The 19,678-nt window shown below is 43.9% G+C and overlaps 1 protein-coding gene across 1 annotated transcript in view; it reads right to left on the bottom strand.

Moving 5' to 3' along the window:
• Positions 1-1,344: 1,344 nt before the first annotated feature.
• The window catches only part of LOC121531496 (leucine-rich repeat-containing protein 61), a 29,053-nt gene continuing 10,719 nt past the window's right edge, over positions 1,345-19,678 (bottom strand). The window contains exons 2-9 of the mRNA XM_041836734.2: positions 11,671-11,769; positions 11,372-11,518; positions 11,162-11,222; positions 7,386-7,471; positions 7,230-7,295; positions 5,354-5,422; positions 5,053-5,178; positions 1,345-1,856 (exon numbers count right to left, since the gene is read on the bottom strand). Coding sequence (XP_041692668.2) covers positions 1,750-1,856; positions 5,053-5,178; positions 5,354-5,422; positions 7,230-7,295; positions 7,386-7,471; positions 11,162-11,222; positions 11,372-11,518; positions 11,671-11,769 — 761 coding nt within the window. The 3' untranslated portion in view covers positions 1,345-1,749. The remainder of the gene's footprint in view (positions 1,857-5,052; positions 5,179-5,353; positions 5,423-7,229; positions 7,296-7,385; positions 7,472-11,161; positions 11,223-11,371; positions 11,519-11,670; positions 11,770-19,678) is intronic.

The following is a 19,678-nucleotide window of genomic DNA, read 5'->3' on the forward strand; positions in this document are numbered from 1 at the left end:
GGCTCCACAGGACTCAGGGGTAGTGGTCTGTAGCCTCCAGGCTAGCCTGTACCCTCTGTAGGCTACACAGGACTCAGGGGTAGTGGTCTGTAGCCTCCAGGCTAGCCTGTACCCTCTGTAGGCTACACAGGACTCAGGGGTAGTGGTCTGTAGCCTCCAGGCTAGCCTGTACCCTCTGTAGGCTACACAGGACTCAGGGGTAGTGGTCTGTAGCCTCCAGGCTAGCCTGTACCCTCTTACTCCACAGGACTCAGGGGTAGTGGTCTGTAGCCTCCAGGCTAGCCTGTACCCTCTGTAGGCTCCACAGGACTCAGGGGTAGTGGTCTGTAGCCTCCAGGCTAGCCTGTACCCTCTGTAGGCTCCACAGGACTCAGGGGTAGTGGTCTGTAGCCTCCAGGCTAGCCTGTACCCTCTGTAGGCTAACACAGGACTCAGGGGTAGTGGTCTGTAGCCTCCAGGCTAGCCTGTACCCTCTGTAGGCTACACAGGACTCAGGGGTAGTGGTCTGTAGCCTCCAGGCTAGCCTGTACCCTCTGTAGGCTACACAGGACTCAGGGGTAGTGGTCTGTAGCCTCCAGGCTAGCCTGTACCCTCTGTAGGCTACACAGGACTCAGGGTAGTGGTCTGTAGCCTCCAGGCTAGCCTGTACCCTCTGTAGGCTACACAGGACTCAGGGGTAGTGGTCTGTAGCCTCCAGGCTAGCCTGTACCCTCTGTGAGGCTCCACAGGACTCAGGGGTAGTGGTCTGTAGCCTCCAGGCTAGCCTGTACCCTCTGTAGGCTCACACAGGACTCAGGGGTAGTGGTCTGTAGCCTCCAGGCTAGCCTGTACCCTCTGTAGGCTCCACAGGACTCAGGGGTAGTGGTCTGTAGCCTCCAGGCTAGCCTGTACCCTCTGTAGGCTACACAGGACTCAGGGGGTAGTGGTATGTAGCCTCCAGGCTAGCCTGTACCCTCTGTAGGCTCCACAGGACTCAGGGGGTAGTGGTCTGTAGCCTCCAGGCTAGCCTGTACCCTCTGTAGGCTCCACAGGACTCAGGGGTAGTGGTCTGTAGCCTCCAGGCTAGCCTGTACCCTCTGTAGGCTACACAGGACTCACGGGTAGTGGTCTGTAGCCTCCAGGCTAGCCTGTACCCTCTGTAGGCTACACAGGACTCAGTAGGTAGACTCAGGGGTTTAGAAGGCTCAATGTTGCCTACACAAGACAAGACTCAAGGGTTTAGAAGGCTCGATGTTGCCTACACAAGACAAGACTCAAGGGGTTTAGAAGGCTCAATGTTGCCTACACAAGACAAGAGTAACTCTGAGTATGTGAAGGTTCTGCACGGGGTGCTGGGTCAAGCATTCAGATATAAAACAACATCTTTAATACAAACACAACTATACATGAAGCCATGACATTGCTTCATGTAAGTAACACATATCACAAACACACTTCACAATCAATGTTGCCTGTTGTAAACAGCATTTAAATAGCGTACAGCTTTAGTGCCCATTTTAAACAGCATTTAAACAGCGTACTGCTTTAGTGCCCATTTTAAACAGCATTTAAACAGCGTATTGCTTTAGTGCCCATTTTAAACAGCATTTAAACAGCGTACTGCTTTAGTGCCCATTTTAAACAGCATTTAAACAGCGTACTGCTTTAGTGCCCATTTTAAACAGCATTTAAACAGCGTACTGCTTTAGTGCCCATTTTAAACTGTTTTTTAAACAGCGTACTGCTTTAGTGCCCATTTTAAACTGTATTTTAAACAGCATACTGCTTTGGCTGGTTCTTGAGGCTCAGAGATCTCTCTGTCTGTGAGATCACATGTGCTGCTCTGTTGTTTAGCAGTCTGCATTCATGAAGCACATCTGTGGGAGACCAGAATGATCAGATTGTTTAGGTTAGTTAGTTACATTTTCTCCAAGATCGTCAAAACCCTAAATCAGGCATCAGAGTCGTTCCGTGTCATTTCAGCAAGCCATGACACCCACCATATCAGATTGTTCTGAAATCATTTCTGTAGTTAGAAACAGATAAGATTAGCATTCCTGCAACATTATTTTGTTGGAATATAATTAGATCTCTGAGAAATTAAGCTAATTGATTGCACCCAAATTGGGCATTTTAATTTATAGGATTCATATAATATTCAATAAATATCATACCTAACATCCAATTTGGACCAAATATTTTTCTTACAATGAGTTAGACATGAGGAATCCAAAGTAAAGCCACTTAAGGACCCCCCACATTCCACTCCAACACCACCCCAACAACGAGTATACGGTATCAGTTCTCTATGTCTGACAAGTAGTATAGTGGCTTGTGAAATTATTCACCCCTTGGTAAATTTTCCACCCCCAAAATTATTAATGCCCTCCTTGGTCCGGTGAGGTTTTGGTGGGCGGCCCTCTCTTGGCAGGTTTGTTGTGGTGCCATATTCTTTCCATTTTTTATAATGGATTTAATGGTGCTCCGTGGGATGTTCAAAGTTTCAGATATTTTTTTATAACCCAACCATGATCTGTACTTCTCCACAACTTTGTCCCTGACCTGTTTGGAGAGCTCCTTGGTCTTCATGGTGCCACTTGCTTGGTGGTGCCCCTTGATTAGTGGTGTTGCAAACTCTGGGGCCTTTCAGAACAGGTGTATATATACTGAGATCATGTGACACTTAGATTGCACACAAGTGGACTTTATTTAACTAATTATGTGACTTCTGAAGGTAATTGGTTGCACCAGATCTTATTTAGGGGCTTCATAGCAAAGGGGGTGAATCCATATGCACGCACCACTTTTCCGTTATTTATTTTTTAGAATTTTTTGAAACAAGTTATTATTTTAATTTCACTTCACCAATTTGGACTATTTTGTGTATGTCCATTACATGAAATCCAAATAAAAATCAATTTAAATTACAGGTTGTAATGCAACAAAATTTTAAAAATGCCAAGGGGGATGAATACTTTTGCAAGGCACTGTATGGAGCTGCTGCTTGGAGTATTGTTTCTTCATCCTATGTAATGTATTCTCAGTGAATTTGGTGATGTTTTTTTCCCCCTGTTCAGAGAAATTAGTCATTGTAGTTGTACTGTTTCAAATGCTAACTTTTTTGCATTTGTGGCACAAATCCAATGCAAGTCAATGGTACCTACACTGAATATACAAAACATTAAGAAGACCTGCTCTTTCCATGACATAGACTGACCAGGTGAATCCAGGTGAAAGCTCCAATCCCTTATTGCTGTCACCTGTTAAATCCAGTGAGTGACAGCTAACTTGGCTGACTTGACTTGGCTGCAAGTTGAGGACACACAGGCTACACCCCCTAACCCCTCAGCGCGCTGCTCCTAATCTGCAGCTTTTTTGCAGTGAGAACGTGCAGGGAGGTATTTTGCGAACATCTACTTAGGCATATTAAAACACTTAAGATGTTTCAGAGTATCATCCGATCCGACTATCAACTGTCAATTTACGGATACAATTAGGAATATGAGTATGACCATGTCGGCACAGCCCTACTACAGAGGACCATGTTCTACAGAGGACCATGTTCTACAGAGGACCATGTTCTACAGAGGACCATGTTCTACAGAGGACCCTGTTCTACAGAGGACCATGTTCTACAGAGGACCATGTTCTACAGAGGACCCTGTTCTACAGAGGACCATGTTCTACAGAGGACCATGTTCTACAGAGGACCATGTACTACAGAGGACCATGTACTACAGAGGACCATGTTCAACAGAGGACCATGTTCTACAGAGGACCATGTTCTACAGAGGACCATGTTCTACAGAGGACCATGTTCTACAGAGGACCATGTTCTACAGAGGACCATGTTCTACAGAGGACCATGTTCTACAGAGGACCCTGTTCTACAGAGGACCGTGTTCTACAGAGGACCGTGTTCTACAGAGGACCGTGTTCTACAGAGGACCGTGTTCTACAGAGGACCGTGTTCTACAGAGGACCATGTTCTACACACCCCTAGTATTCACCCTCTGAATGGCACACATACACAATCCATGTCTCAACCTGTCTCCTCCCCTTCATCTACACCGATGAAGTGGATTTAACAGGTGACATCAATAAGGGATAATAGCTTTCACCTGGATTCACCTGTTCAGTCTGTCATGGAAAGAGCAGGTGTTCATAATGTTTTGTATGCTCAGTGTAGGTACCATTGACTTGCATTGGATTAGTGCCACAAATGCTAAAATGTTAGCATTTGAAACAGTAAACAACTAAACCAAACCATGGATTGCTGTCATACCTTGTCCATAGACTGCTGACAGGGTGAGGAAACCAACGTGTTTTTGTCATGTGGGTGAACTATCCCTTTAACATGGGGAGGGGGACAGCACCATCTAGCAGTCAGAACCTTGTAATATCAGGATGTAGGAATGGACATAAACCTAATAACTTCAATGACTAATTTCTCTGAACAGGGGGGAAAAAAAAACCACCAAATTCACTGAGAATACATTACATAGGATGAAGAAACAATACTCAAGCAGCAGCTCCATATTATTACAAGGTTCTGACTGCTAGATGGTGCTGTCCCCCCAATACATTACATTGGATGAAGAAACAATACTGCTGCTCTTTAATTATTTCTTTTTTTCTTTTTTCATTTTCATTTTTGTAACTTATCTATTTTTTTACTCTAACTCATTGTTAGAAAAATGTTTGGTCCAAATTGGATGTTAGGTACTATATTTATTGAATATTATATGAATCCTATAAATTAAAATGGTGAATTTGGGTGCAATCAATTAGCTTAATTTTTCAGAGATCAAATAATATTTAAACAAAAGAATGTTGCAGGAATGCTAATCTTATCTGTTTCTAAAAACAGAAAAAATGTCAGAACAATCTGAGATGGTGGGTGTCGAAATCCACTTTCTTGTGCTTTTTGAGGTGGAATGACCCATTAGGAAGATGGGAAGCTATTCAAACGTACATTATTGTATTAGTTCCAGTTAAGTACAGTCTATTTAATATTCATGTAACGTTAATGTATGTAACATTTATAATAACACAATATGGACGTATTCTCACCATTGAATTGTTTGTAGGCCTCGTCTATAATGGCGTTGTTGGATCTCTTGATCTCCCAGAAGTCGTTGTCGACCCAGGGCTTACAGTCAGGCAGCTCTGGTAGCTGGCCATTCCTATAGAAACCATCTGAACAGGGACATAAGAGGACATTCTGGGTCAAACACTATTTTACAGTTTTCAAATATACCTTCAGCAAAGACCATATGGTCACTCCATTTCAATACATTTGGCTGCTCAAAAGTCCAATCTAGTTCTTCTCTGTTCTGAAAATGTAAAATAGTTGCAAGCTAGTAAGAAATACCTTTGATAGTTTCATCAATGTCTTTGCATAATTGATATAAATCGCTCCCACGTCCAACCACTCTTTCACCTAAAACACAACAGTGAGCAGGACAGATCATTGTAACTTGACAAACACTGGACTTTAAAACCTCTATTGAAGCATGTTATTAATACAAATGTCTCACCATCCAACACTGATGTTAGGGAACATCTCCAGCAGAATGTTATTAATATAAATGTCTCACCATCCAACACTGATGTTAGGGAACATCTTCAGCAGAATGTTATTAATATAAATGTCTCACCATCCAACACTCTGATGTTAGGGAACATCTCCAGCAGAATGTTATTAATATAAATGTCTCACCATCCAACACTCTGATGTTAGGGAACATCTCCAGCAGAATGTTATTAATATAAATGTCTCACCATCCAACACTCTGATGTTAGGGAACATCTCCAGCAGAATGTTATTAATATAAATGTCTCACCATCCAACACTCTGATGTTAGGGAACATCTCCAGCAGAATGTTATTAATATAAATGTCTCACCATCCAACACTGATGTTAGGGAACATCTCCAGCAGAATGTTATTAATATAAATGTCTCACCATCCAACACACTGATGTTAGGGAACATCTCCAGCAGAATGTTATTAATATAAATGTCTCACCATCCAACACTGATGTTAGGGAACATCTCCAGCAGAATGTTATTAATATAAATGTCTCACCATCCAACACTCTGATGTTAGGGAACATCTCCAGCAGAATGTTATTAATATAAATGTCTCACCATCCAACACTCTGATGTTAGGGAACATCTCCAGCAGAATGTTATTAATATAAATGTCTCACCATCCAACACTCTGATGTTAGGGAACATCTCCAGCAGAATGTTATTAATATAAATGTCTCACCATCCAACACTGATGTTAGGGAACATCTCCAGCAGAATGTTATTAATACAAATGTCTCACCATCCAACACTGATGTTAGGGAACATCTCCAGCAGAATGTTATTAATATAAATGTCTCACCATCCAACACTCTGATGTTAGGGAACATCTCCAGCAGAATGTTATTAATACAAATGTCTCACCATCCAACACTGATGTTAGGGAACATCTCCAGCAGAATGTTATTAATATAAATGTCTCACCATCCAACACTCTGATGTTAGGGAACATCTCCAGCAGAATGTTATTAATATAAATGTCTCACCATCCAACACTCTGATGTTAGGAACATCTCCAGCAGAATGTTATTAATATAAATGTCTCACCCATCCAACACTGATGTTAGGGGAACATCTCCAGCAGAATGTTATTAATATAAATGTCTCACCATCCAACACTCTGATGTTAGGGAACATCTCCAGCAGAATGTTATTAATATAAATGTCTCACCATCCAACACTGATGTTAGGGAACATCTCCAGCAGAATGTTATTAATATAAATGTCTCACCATCCAACACTGATGTTAGGGGAACATCTCCAGCAGAATGTTATTAATATAAATGTCTCACCATCCAACACTGATGTTAGGGAACATCTCCAGCAGAATGTTATTAATATAAATGTCTCACCATCCAACACTGATGTTAGGGAACATCTCCAGCAGAATGTTATTAATATAAATGTCTCACCATCCAACACTCTGATGTTAGGGAACATCTCCAGCAGAATGTTATTAATATAAATGTCTCACCATCCAACACTGATGTTAGGGAACATCTCCAGCAGAATGTTATTAATATAAATGTCTCACCATCCAACACTGATGTTAGGGAACATCTCCAGCAGAATGTTATTAATATAAATGTCTCACCATCCAACACTCTGATGTTAGGGAACATCTCCAGCAGAATGTTATTAATATAAATGTCTCACCATCCAACACTCTGATGTTAGGGAACATCTCCAGCAGAATGTTTTTGTACGATGAGTTCTTACAGACTGAAAAACAAAAACAACACATTATTAAACCATCTGTACTTCAAGCATTAGTAATTAAAAAAACCACCTAAATGTAATGGGATGACTGACCTGGGTTGGTGTAGTTATAGGTGTTGTCTTTCAGGCGAATATTCTCCAGCTTCCTCAACGACTGAAGGCAGTGGATGTTGTCAATGCTGTTGATAATTAAAAACAGACAACTTTTAATACCTCAAACAGTCTCTAGACTGATCATTCTACAGTGAGAGGTTAAGACAATACATTTAGTTTATTTGCAAATGTAATGCATACAAATTATGTTTACCAGAGCATTCACATTTTAAGAATGTGCACATACACTGCTAACCCAATACTAACCCAATGCTAACCCACTGCTAACCCACTGCTAACCCACTGCTAGCCCACTGCTAACCCACTGCTAACCCACTGCTAACCCACTGCTAGCCCACTGCTAACCCACTGCTAACCCACTGCTAACCCACTGCTAACCCACTGCTAAGACCTGTTAATAGACCTGTTATTAGACCTGTCCTGTTAATAGACCTGTTAATAGACCTGTTATTAGACCTGTTAATAGACCTGTTAATAGACCTGTTATTAGACCTGTTAATAGACCTGTTAATAGACCTGTTATTAGACCTGTTAATAGACCTGTTAATAGACCTGTTATTAGACCTGTTATTAGACCTGTTAATAGACCTGTTAATAGACCTGTTAATAGACCTGTTAATAGACCTGTTATTAGACCTGTTAATAGACCTGTTAATAGACCTGTTAATAGACCTGTTATTAGACCTGTTAATAGACCTGTTAATAGACCTGTTAATAGACCTGTTATTAGACCTGTTAATAGACCTGTTATTAGACCTGTTATTAGACCTGTTAATAGACCTGTTAATAGACCTGTTATTAGACCTGTTATTAGACCTGTTAATAGACCTGTTAATAGACCTGTTAATAGACCTGTTATTAGACCTGTCCTGTTATTAGACCTGTTAATATCAATTTTATTTTATATAGCCCTTCTTACATCAGCTAATATCTCGAAGTGCTGTACAGAAACCCAGCCTAAAACCCCAAACAGCTAGTAATGCAGGTGTAGAAGCACGGTGGCTAGGAAAACTCCCTAGAAAGGCCAAAACCTAGGAAGAAACCTAGAGAGGAACCAGGCTATGAGGGGTGGCCAGTCCTCTTCTGGCTGTGCCGGGTGGAGATTATAACAGAACCATGCCAAGATGTTCAAAAATTTTCATAAGTGACAAGCATGGTCAAATAATAATCAGAATAAATCTCAGTTGGCTTTTCATAGCCGATCATTAAGAGTTGAAAACAGCAGGTCTGGGACAGGTAGGGGTTCCATAACCGCAGGCAGAACAGTTGAAACTGGAATAGCAGCAAGGCCAGGCGGACTGGGGACAGCAAGGGAGTCACCACGGCCGGTAGTCCCGACGTATGGTCCTAGGGGCTCAGGTCTCTCAGTTGGCTTTTCATAGCCGATCATTAAGAGTTGAAAACAGCAGGTCTGGGACAGGTAGGGGGTTTCGTAACCGCAGGCAGAACAGTTGAAACTGGAATAGCAGCAAGGCCAGGCGGACTGGGGACAGCAAGGTGTCAGCATGCCCGGTAGTCTGACGTATGGTCCTAGGGCTCAGGTTCTCAGAGAGAAAGAGAGAACGAGAGAATTAGAGAGAGCATACTTAAATTCACACAGGACACTGGATAAGACAGGAGAAGTACTCCAGGTATAACCAACTAACCCCAGCCCCCGACACATAAACTACTGCAGCATAAATACTGGAGGCTGAGACAGGAGCGGTCCCGGAGACACTGTGGCCCCATCCGAAGAAACCCCGGACAGGGCCAAACAGGAAGGATATAACCCCACCCACTCTGCCAAAGCACAGCCCCCGCACCACCAGAGGGATATCCTCAACCACCAACTTACAATCCTGAGACAAGGCCGAGTATAGCCCACAGAGGTCTCACCACAGCACAAACCAAGGGGGGCGCCAACCCAGACAGGAAGATCACGTCAGTAACTCAACCCCACTCAAGTGACGCACCCCTCCTAGGGACGGCATGAAAGAGCACCAGCAAGCCAGTGACTCAGCCCCTGTAACAGGGGTTAGAGGCAGAGAACCCCAGTGGAGAGGGGAACCGGCCTGGCAGAGACAGCAAGGGCTGTTCGTTGCTCCAGAGCCTTTCCGTTCACCTTCACACTCCTGGGCCAGACTACACTCAATCATATGACCTACTGAAGAGATAAGTCTTCAGTAAAGACTTAAAGGTTGAGACCGAGTCTGCGTCTCTCACATGGGTAGGCAAACTGTTCCATAAAAATGGAGATCTATAGGAGAAAGCCCTGCCTCCCGCTGTTTGCTTAGAAATTCTAGGGACAATTAGGAGGCCTGCGTCTTGTGACCGTAGCGTACGTATTGGTATGTACGGCAGGACCAACTCGGAAAGATAGGTAGGAGCAAGCCCATGTAACGCTTTATAGGTTAACAGTAAAACCTTGAAATCAGCCCTTGCCTTAACAGGAAGCCAGTGTAGGGGAAGCTAGCACTGGAGTAATATGATCACATTTCTTGGTTCTAGTCAGGATTCTAGCAGCCGTATTTAGCACTAACTGAAGTTTATTTAGTGCTTTATCCGGGTAGCCGGAAAGTAGAGCATTGCAGTAGTCTAACCTAGAAGTAACAAATGCATGGATTAATTTTTCTGCATCATTTTTGGACAGAACATTTCTGATTTTTGCAATGTTACGTAGATGGAAAAAAGCTGTCCTTGAAACAGTCTTGATATGTTCGTCAAAAGAGAGATCAGGGTCAAGAGTAACGCCGAGGTCCTAGACCTGTTAATAGACCTGTTATTAGACCTGTCCTGTTAATAGACCTGTTAATAGACCTGTTATTAGACCTGTTAATAGACCTGTTATTAGACCTGTCCTGTTATTAGACCTGTTAATAGACCTGTTAATAGACCTGTTATTAGACCTGTTAATAGACCTGTTAATAGACCTGTTAATAGACCTGTTAATAGACCTGTTAATAGACCTGTTAATAGACCTGTTAATAGACCTGTTAATAGACCTGTTAATAGACCTGTTAATAGACCTGTTAATAGACCTGTTAATAGACCTGTTAATAGACCTGTTAATAGACCTGTTAATATACCTGTTAATAGACCTGTTATTAGACCTGTTATTAGACCTGTTAATAGACCTGTTAATAGACCTGTTAATAGACCTGTCCTGTTATTAGACCTGTTAATAGACCTGTTAATAGACCTGTTAATATACCTGTTAATAGACCTGTTATTAGACCTGTTAATAGACCTGTTATTAGACCTGTTAATAGACCTGTTATTAGACCTGTTATTAGACCTGTTAATAGACCTGTCCTGTTATTAGACCTGTTAATAGACCTGTTAATAGACCTGTTATTAGACCTGTTAATAGACCTGTTAATAGACCTGTTAATAGACCTGTTATTAGACCTGTTAATAGACCTGTTATTAGACCTGTTAATAGACCTGTTATTAGACCTGTTAATAGACCTGTTATTAGACCTGTTAATAGACCTGTTAATAGACCTGTCCTGTTATTAGACCTGTTAATAGACCTGTTAATAGACCTGTTAATAGACCTGTTAATAGACCTGTTAATAGACCTGTTAATAGACCTGTTAATAGACCTGTTATTAGACCTGTTATTAGACCTGTCCTGTTATTAGACCTGTTAATAGACCTGTTAATAGACCTGTTAATATACCTGTTAATATACCTGTTAATAGACCTGTTAATAGACCTGTTATTAGACACTGTTCCTGTCCACAGTATGGATTACATAGTAAATACATGTTTACCTGGATATGAGGTTCCCAGCCACATTTAGGCTCTGTAAACCATCACAGATGGAAATGGCTTCTAAAAACAGACCAATCAGAAAGACATTTAGGCTAGAGGGACACTGTTTACATACCATCAAACAGTGGGCTACCAACACACGCAAACAGTGAAGCAAATGCATCCCATGACAGTTTCACATTGAGTATCTGTACGGTAATAATCTGTACCTAAGTTAGAGATCCTGTTGGCTGACACATTGAGAATCTTTAGTAGTCTCAGAGAGGAGAGAGGACCCAGGTTAGTGATGTTGTTACCAGACAGATCCAGTCTCTCCAGATTGACACACTCCCCGATACAGCCTAGATCATAGATCCCTGGAGAACCCAGACATAAGACAGCCCTGCTGGTTAAACAACAAGCTAGCAAGCCTCAATCATGACCAAGACGAAGCTAGAGAGTATTACTTCTGTCTTGTATTATTATCTAGAGAGAAAGATTAGAAGCTGATGATGTCATCTGATCTTACCAAGACCTCTGAGCTTCAGGAACAGAATAGATTCCAGATCAAACTCTCCGGTCCGGGACTTCAGTAGCACAGCCGTCACCTTGGAGACTCTTTCTGATTCTGGAAGAAGCAGAAGAAGAAGAAGGAGAAGGAGAAGGAGAAGGAGAAGAAGAAGGAGAAGAAGAGTGTGAGTGAGGCAGAAAGAGGAGGATGTCTGCACTGGAACACCTCTTTATTCTTAAAATCAAATCATATTTTATTTGTCACATGCTTCGTGGACAACAGGTGTTGACTAACAGTGAAATGCTTATTTACGGCTCCTTTTCCAACAATGCAGAGTTAAAAATTAGATATTTTTTAAATTAAAAAAAATTGAAATAGTGACACAGTGAATAATGAATAAAAATAACAAGTAAAAATAACATGGCTATATACAGGGAGTAGAAAATAACATGGCTATATACAGGGAGTACCAGTACTGAGTCGATTTGCATGGGTACCAGGTAATTACATGGCTATATACAGGGAGTACCAGGTAATAACATGGCTATATACAGGGAGTACCAGTACTGAGTCGATTTGCATGGGTACCAGGTAATTACATGGCTATATACAGGGAGTACCAGTACTGAGTCAATGTGCAGGGGTAGGAGGTAATTGAGGTATCTACAGTGCCTTCAGAAAGTATTCATACCCCTCGACTTACAGCCCGAATTCTAAATGGATTAAATATTTTTTTCCTCACCCATCTACACACAATATTGATTCCAAGATGGCGTAGCAGTGCGGTCGTGTTTTCTGTAGTGTCCTCATGTAAATATCCAGTTTTTTGTCTTTTTTGTATATATTTCTCAATCTCACTTTCCATCCTTTAACTAAATATACTTTTCTGCAACCGGCCTCACCCAATGTGGAACAGATTCTGTTGTTTCTTCATATATTTTTATCCAGAACCTCTGGTTGAAACTAGCCAGCTAACTAGCTACTTGCTATTACCCACTGTTAGCGGTCTTCACCATTGTCTGTGGCCGTGGCACTACCTACCAGCCAGCTCAATTGTCGGCCAGTCTGCACATCGCGCTATCGAGCCAGAGAATATCGGATTTTCTGCCAGAATCACTGAATCACTGGACCTTAACACCGGACCATCGCAACTAGCTAGCTGCAATTGAATGGCTGTTGTCATTGTTGGCTAATCACCACTGTCGTGAAGCTAACCTCAGTGAGCCTTGAGCTAGCCTCGAGCCAGGCCCATCTCCCAGCTATCTAACTCTCTGTCAACCAAATGCAAATAAATTCATAAAAAATCCTACAATGTGATTTCTGGATTTTTTTTCCCTCATTTTGTCTGTCATAGTTGACGTGTACCTATGATGAAAATTACAGGCCTCTCTCATCTTTTTAAGTGGGAGAACTTGCACAATTGGTGGCTGACTAAATACTTTTTTCCCACTGTATATATTCTTAAATCCCATTCCTTACTAGTTTTGTGTGTATTGGGTATATGTTGTGAAATTGTTAGATATTACTTGGTAGATATTACTGCACTGTCGGAGCTAGAAGCACAAGCATTTGGCTACACCCGCCAATAACATCTGCTAAACACGTGTATGTGACAAATAACATTTGATCCGATTTTGATTTTGATTTGAAAACATGTTTTGGACATTTTTACACATTTATTGAAAATGAAATACAAAATATCTCATTTACATAAGTATTCACACCCCTGAGTCAGTACTTTGTAGAAGCACCTTTGGCAGCGATTACAGCTGTGAGTCTTTCTGGGTAAGTCTCTAAGAGCTTTCCACACCTGGATTACAACATTTGCCCATTATTCTTTTCAAAATTCTTCAAGCTCTGTCAAATTGGTTGTTGATGATTGTCTTGTAAATGGGCAGAGTTCTTAATGTGACATATAGCATCAGGTATGTAATATAAAATAAAATAAAATTCATAAATGTAAGCCACCACAAAACAATTTAATCAATTTAGAATTGTTTCCATGCACAGGAATAATTGGATTTTAACTGATTAAGGCAGTAGGCAGATTATGCAATAGTGATGTAAACTTCTTACTCTGCTTATCTTAACCCTCTATAGTCGATGTCCGCGCCCTGCGGAACTCTAATTAGCATAACAAAAAACATCCCCATAAAAATCTGTCGGTTTAAGCTAGAGATATATATATATATATAGAGAGAGAGATATCTGTCAGTTTAAGCTAGAGATATCTGTCAGTTTAAGCTAGAGATATCTGTCAGTTTAAGCTAGAGATCTAGATGATGGATCAGTTTAAGCTAGAGAAGTTTAAGATTATATATATATATATATATATATATATATATATATATATATATAGAGAGAGAGAGAGAGAGAGAGAGATATCTGTCAGTTTAAGCTAGAGATATGTCAGTTTAAGCTAGATGCGAGCGATGTTTGTCAGACCATGAGACATCCCAAAAATAGGTCTTCTCACAAAATCTAATTAAAATAAAATGTTATTGTTCACGCATATTTAGCAGATGTTATTGTGGGTGTAGCGAAATGCTTGTGTTCCTAGCTCCAACTGTGCAGTAGTATCTAACAATTCACAATACACACAAATCTAAAAGTAAAAGAATGGAATTAAGAAATATATAAATATTAGGACGAGCAATGTCGGAGTGGCATTGACTAAAATACAGTAGAATAGAATACAGTATATATACATATGAAATGAGTAAAGCAGTATGTAAACATTATTAAAGTGACCAGTGTTCCATTATTAAAGTGGCCAGTGATTCCATGTGTCACGATCGTCGGAAGGAGCGGACCAATACGCAGCGCGTGGAGTGAACATGATGACTTTATTTATAAAGCAACCACGTAAAAAACAACAAAAAGACGATAGTGAAGTCCTAACGTAACAATACACTGAACTTGGAACAATAACCCACCAAAACAAAGGTGAAAACTGACAGTTTAAATATGGTTCCCAATCAGAGATAACGAGCCGACAGCTGACACTCGTTACCTCCGATTGGGAGTCATTGACTACAACATACAACACCTAGAAAAACAACCCACAGACCTGCAAACATAGAAATACACCCGACAGAACTACCAACATAGAAAAACACCCAAATCCCCAACAAAACAACATACACTCTAGCTCACATACAAAGTCCTAGAGCCAGAGTGTCACAGTACCCCCTCAAAGGTGCGCACTCCGGGCGCACCAGCATACGCTCTAGGGGAGGGTCTGGGTGGGCGTCTGTCCACGGTGGTGGCTCTGGCCCCGGTCGTGATCCCCACCCCACCACAGTCACAAACTGCTTAGTAGGCAGTACCGGACTAAGGGACAGCACCTGACTAAGGGGCAGCACCGGACTAAGTGGCAGCACCGGACTAAGGGGCAGCACCGGACCAAGGGGCAGCACCGGGCTAAGGGGCAGCACCTGACTAAAGGGCAGCACCGGACTGAGGGGCAGATCCTGGCTGGCTGGCTCAGGCGGATCCTGGCTGGACGGCTCTGGCGGATCCTGGCTGGCGGAAGGCTCTGGCTGATCCTGTCTGGCAGAAGGCTCTGGCTGATCCTGTCTGGCAGAAGGCTCTGGCTGATCCTGTCTGGCAGAAGGCTCTGGCTGATCCTGTCTGGCAGAAGGCTCTGGCTGATCCTGTCTGGCAGAAGGCTCTGGCTGATCCTGTCTGGCAGAAGGCTCTGGCTGATCCTGTCTGGCGGAAGGCTCTGGCTGATCCTGTCTGGCGGAAGGCTCTGGCTGATCCTGTCTGGCAGAAGGCTCTGGCTGATCCTGTCTGGCGGAAGGCTCTGACGGCGTTGGGCAGACGGACAGTTCAGGCCCCGTTGGGCAGACGGGCAGTTCAGACGGCGTTGGGCAGATGGACAGTTCAGACGGGCGTTGGGCAGACGGACAGTTCAGGCCCGTTGGGCAGACGGCAGACTCTGGCCGTCTGAGGCGCATCGTAGGCCTGGTGCGTGGTGCCGGAACAGGAGGTACCGGGCTGAGGACACGCATCTCAGGGCTAGTGCGGAGAGAAGCAACAGGGCTTGCTGGACCCTGGGGAACGCACATGACGCCTAGTGCGAGGGGAGCCGGAACAGGGCATGCTGGACCCTGGGGACTCCCATAACGCCTAGTGCGGGGAGCCGGAACAGGGCATGCTGGACCCTGGGGACTCCCCATAACGCCTAGTGCGGGGAGCCGGAACAGGGCATGCTGGACCCTGGGGACTCACCTCACGCCTAGTGCGGAGAGCAGGAACAGGCCGGGCGGGGCTGGCGGCGCGCACCGTATCCCTGGTGCGAGTGGCCGGAACAGGCCGGGCCGGGCTGGCGAAGCGCACCCCTATCCCTGGTGCGTGAGTAGGAACAGGCCGGGCTGGGCTGGCGACGCGCACCGTATCCCTGGTGCGAGTGGCCGGAACAGGCCGGGCCGGGTTGCGAGGCGCACCGTATCCCTGGTGCGAGGGTAGGAACAGGCCGGGCTGGGCTGGCGACGCGCACCGTATCCCTGGTGCGAGTGGCCGGAACAGGCCGGGCCGGGTTGGCGAAGCGCACCGTATCCCTGGTGCGAGGAGTAGGAACAGGCCGGGCTGGGCTGGCGACGCGCACCGTACCACTTAGTGCGAGGGACCGGAACAGGCCGTACCGCACGGGGAACACACACTACTGGCTGCACCATCGGGACTAGGAACGGGCCGGACCGAACTGGTTACACACCCCAGTACCTCACGCCGTGCCTCAACACTTTCCTTCCCTGCTTTACCCAGTTGCCCCCTTGACCTGGTAGCCCACTGAATCCGTCCCTTCTCTGCCTCCGTCAGCCCCCCTTAACCTGGCAGCCCTCTGACTCTGCCTTGTGGCAGCCTCCTGCTGCTCCGTCGCCCAAGCCATGTGCCCCCCAAAAATTTCCTAGGGTTGCCTCGTCGTCCTTCCGACGATGATGGCCCTGCTGATGCCGTTGCTCCTCTCGCCGTCGCCTCTCCACCGTCTGTCCCATGGTCGGCGATCCATACCATCTAGGATCTCCTCCCAAGTCCAGGACCCTTTACCTTCCACCAGTTCCTTCCATGTCCAGACCCTTTGTTCCTGGACGCGCTGCTTGGTTCCTTTATGGTGGGTTATTCTGTCACGATCGTCGGAAGGAGCGGACCAATACGCAGCGCGTGGGAGGAACATGATGACTTTATTTATAAAGCAACCACGTAAAAACAACAAAAGACGATAGTGAAGTCCTAACGTAACAATACACTGAACTTGGAACAATAACCCACCAAAACAAAGGTGAAAACTGACAGTTTAAATATGGCTCCCAATCAGAGATAACGAGCCGACAGCTGACACTCGTTACCTCCGATTGGGAGTCATTGACTACAACATACAACACCTAGAAAAACAACCCACAGACCTGCAAACATAGAAATACACCCGACAGAACTACCAACATAGAAAAACACCCAAATCCCCAACAAAACAACATACACTCTAGCTCACATACAAAAGTCCTAGAGCCAGAGTGTCACACCATGTCTATGTACAGTGGGGAAAAAAAGTATTTAGTCAGCCACCAATTGTGCAAGTTCTCCCACTTAAAAAGATGAGAGAGGCCTGTAATTTTCATCATAGGTACACGTCAACTATGACAGACAAAATGAGGAAAAAAAATCCTGAAAATCACATTGTAGGATTTTTAATGAATTGATTTGCTAAATATGGTGGAAAATAAGTATTTGGTCAATAACAAAAATTCCTCAATACTTTGTTATATACCCTTTGTTGGCAATGACACAGGTCAAACGTTGGTTTTTACACACTGTTGCTGGTATTTTGGCCCATTCCTCCATGCAGATCTCCTCTAGAGCAGTGATGTTTTGTGACTGTCGCTGGCCAACACAGACTTTCAACTCCCTCCAAAGATGTTCTATGGGGTTGAGATCTGGAGACTGGCTAGGCCACTCCAGGACCTTGAAATGCTTCTTACGAAGCCACTCCTTCGTTGCTCATTTGTCTGCCACGTTTCATCTTCAATGCCCTTGCTGATGGAAGGAGGTTTTCACTCAAAATCTCACGATACATGGCCCCATTCATTCTTTCCTTTACACGGATCAGTCGTCCTGGTCCCTTTGCAGAAAAACAGCCCCAAAGCATGATGTTTCCACCCCCATGCTTCACAGTAGGTATGGTGTTCTTTGGATGCAACTCAACATTCTTTGTCCTCCAAACACGACAAGTGTTTGGCTTAAGCAGGGGGACACGTCTGGCACTGCAGGATTTGAGTCCCTGGCAGCATAGTGTGTTACTGATGGTAGGCTTTGTTACTTTGGTCCCAGCTCTCTGCAGGTCATTCACTAGGTCCCCCCGTGTGGTTCTGGGATTTTTGCTCACCGTTCTTGTGATTATTTTGACCCCACGGGGTGAGATCTTGCGTGGAGCCCCAGATCGAGGGAGATTATCAGTGGTCTTCCATTTCCTAATAATTGCTCCCACAGTTGATTTCTTCAAACCAAGCTGCTTACCTATTGCAGATTCAGTCTTCCCAGCCTGGTGCAGGTCTACAATTTTGTTTCTGGTGTCCTTTGACAACTCTTTGGTCTTGGCCATAGTGAAGTTTGGAGTGTGAATGTTTGAGGTTGTGGACAGGTGTCTTTTATACTGATAACAAGTTCAAACAGGTGCCATTAATCCAGGTAACGAGTGGAGGACAGAGGAGCCTCTTAAAGAAGAAGTTACAGGTCTGTGAGAGCCAGAAATCTTGCTTGTTTGTAGGTGACCAAATACTTATTTTCCACCATCATTTGCAAATAAATTCATAAAATCCTACAATGTGATTTTCTGGAGAAAAAAATCTCATTTTGTCTGTCATAGTTGACGATGTACCTATGATGAAAATTACAGGCCTCTCTCATCTTTTTTAAGTGGGAGAACTTGCACAATTGGTGGCTGACTAAATACTTTTTTCCCCCACTGTATTTAGGGGCAGCAGCCTCTAAGGTGCAGGGGTTGAGTAACCGGGTGGTAGCCGGCTAGTGATGGCTATTTAACAGTCTGATGGCCTTGCGATAGAAGCTGTTTTTCATTCTCTCGGTCCCAGCTTCTGGATGATAGCGGGGTGAACAGTCAGTGGCTCGGGTGCTGTAGGTGTCCTGAAGGGCAGGCAGTGTGCCCCCGGTCAGCTTTTCACCTTCTCCACTGCGGTCCTGTCGATGTGGATGGGGGCGTGCTCCCTCTGCTGTCTCCTGAAGTCCACGATCAGCTCCTTCGTTTTGTTGACGTTAAGAGAAAGGTTATTTTCCTGGCATCACTCCGCCGTCTGTAGCGTCCGAATGGTTTGGACTACAAACTAGTTAAACTATTAACTATTACCCCTCTATGGAAGGATGATACTCTCACGAACACAATGGTTTTCTCTGTTTTTCTCTACGACCCCCACAAGCGTTTTGGGACTCGTCTGAAGTCGGTACAGCCGATCTGCTAACTTCTGTCTGTAGCGTCCGAACAGTTTGGGCTAATTGCAGCAAGCCCCCCCAAAAGGGGTCTTTAAATTCAAAATCAAATAGCAAAATGATCCTTGGTACCTTCTTACGAGATTCCATATAGCTTAGAACCCATGGAGACAACCCTGAGATTCCATAAAGCTTAGTACCCATGGAGACAACCCTGAGATTCCATAAAGCTTAGAACCCATGGAGACAACCCTGAGATTCCATATAGCTTAGAACCCATGGAGACAACCCTGAGATTCCATAAAGCTTAGAACCCATGGTGAAACCCTGAGATTCCATAAAGCTTAGAACCCATGGAGACAACCTGAGATTCCATAAAGCTTAGAACCCATGGTGAAAACCCTAAGATTCCATAAAGCTTAGAACCCATGGAGACAACCCTGAGATTCCATATAGCTTAGAACCCATGGTGAAAACCCTGAGATTCCATAAAGCTTAGAACCCATGGTGACAAACCTGAGATTCCATAAAGCTTAGAACCCATGGAGACAACCCTGAGATTCCATAAAGCTTAGAACCCATG

Source organism: Coregonus clupeaformis, unplaced genomic scaffold (genome assembly GCF_020615455.1).
Source record: "Coregonus clupeaformis isolate EN_2021a unplaced genomic scaffold, ASM2061545v1 scaf0433, whole genome shotgun sequence".
NCBI classification, from domain to species: Eukaryota; Metazoa; Chordata; class Actinopteri; order Salmoniformes; family Salmonidae; genus Coregonus; species Coregonus clupeaformis.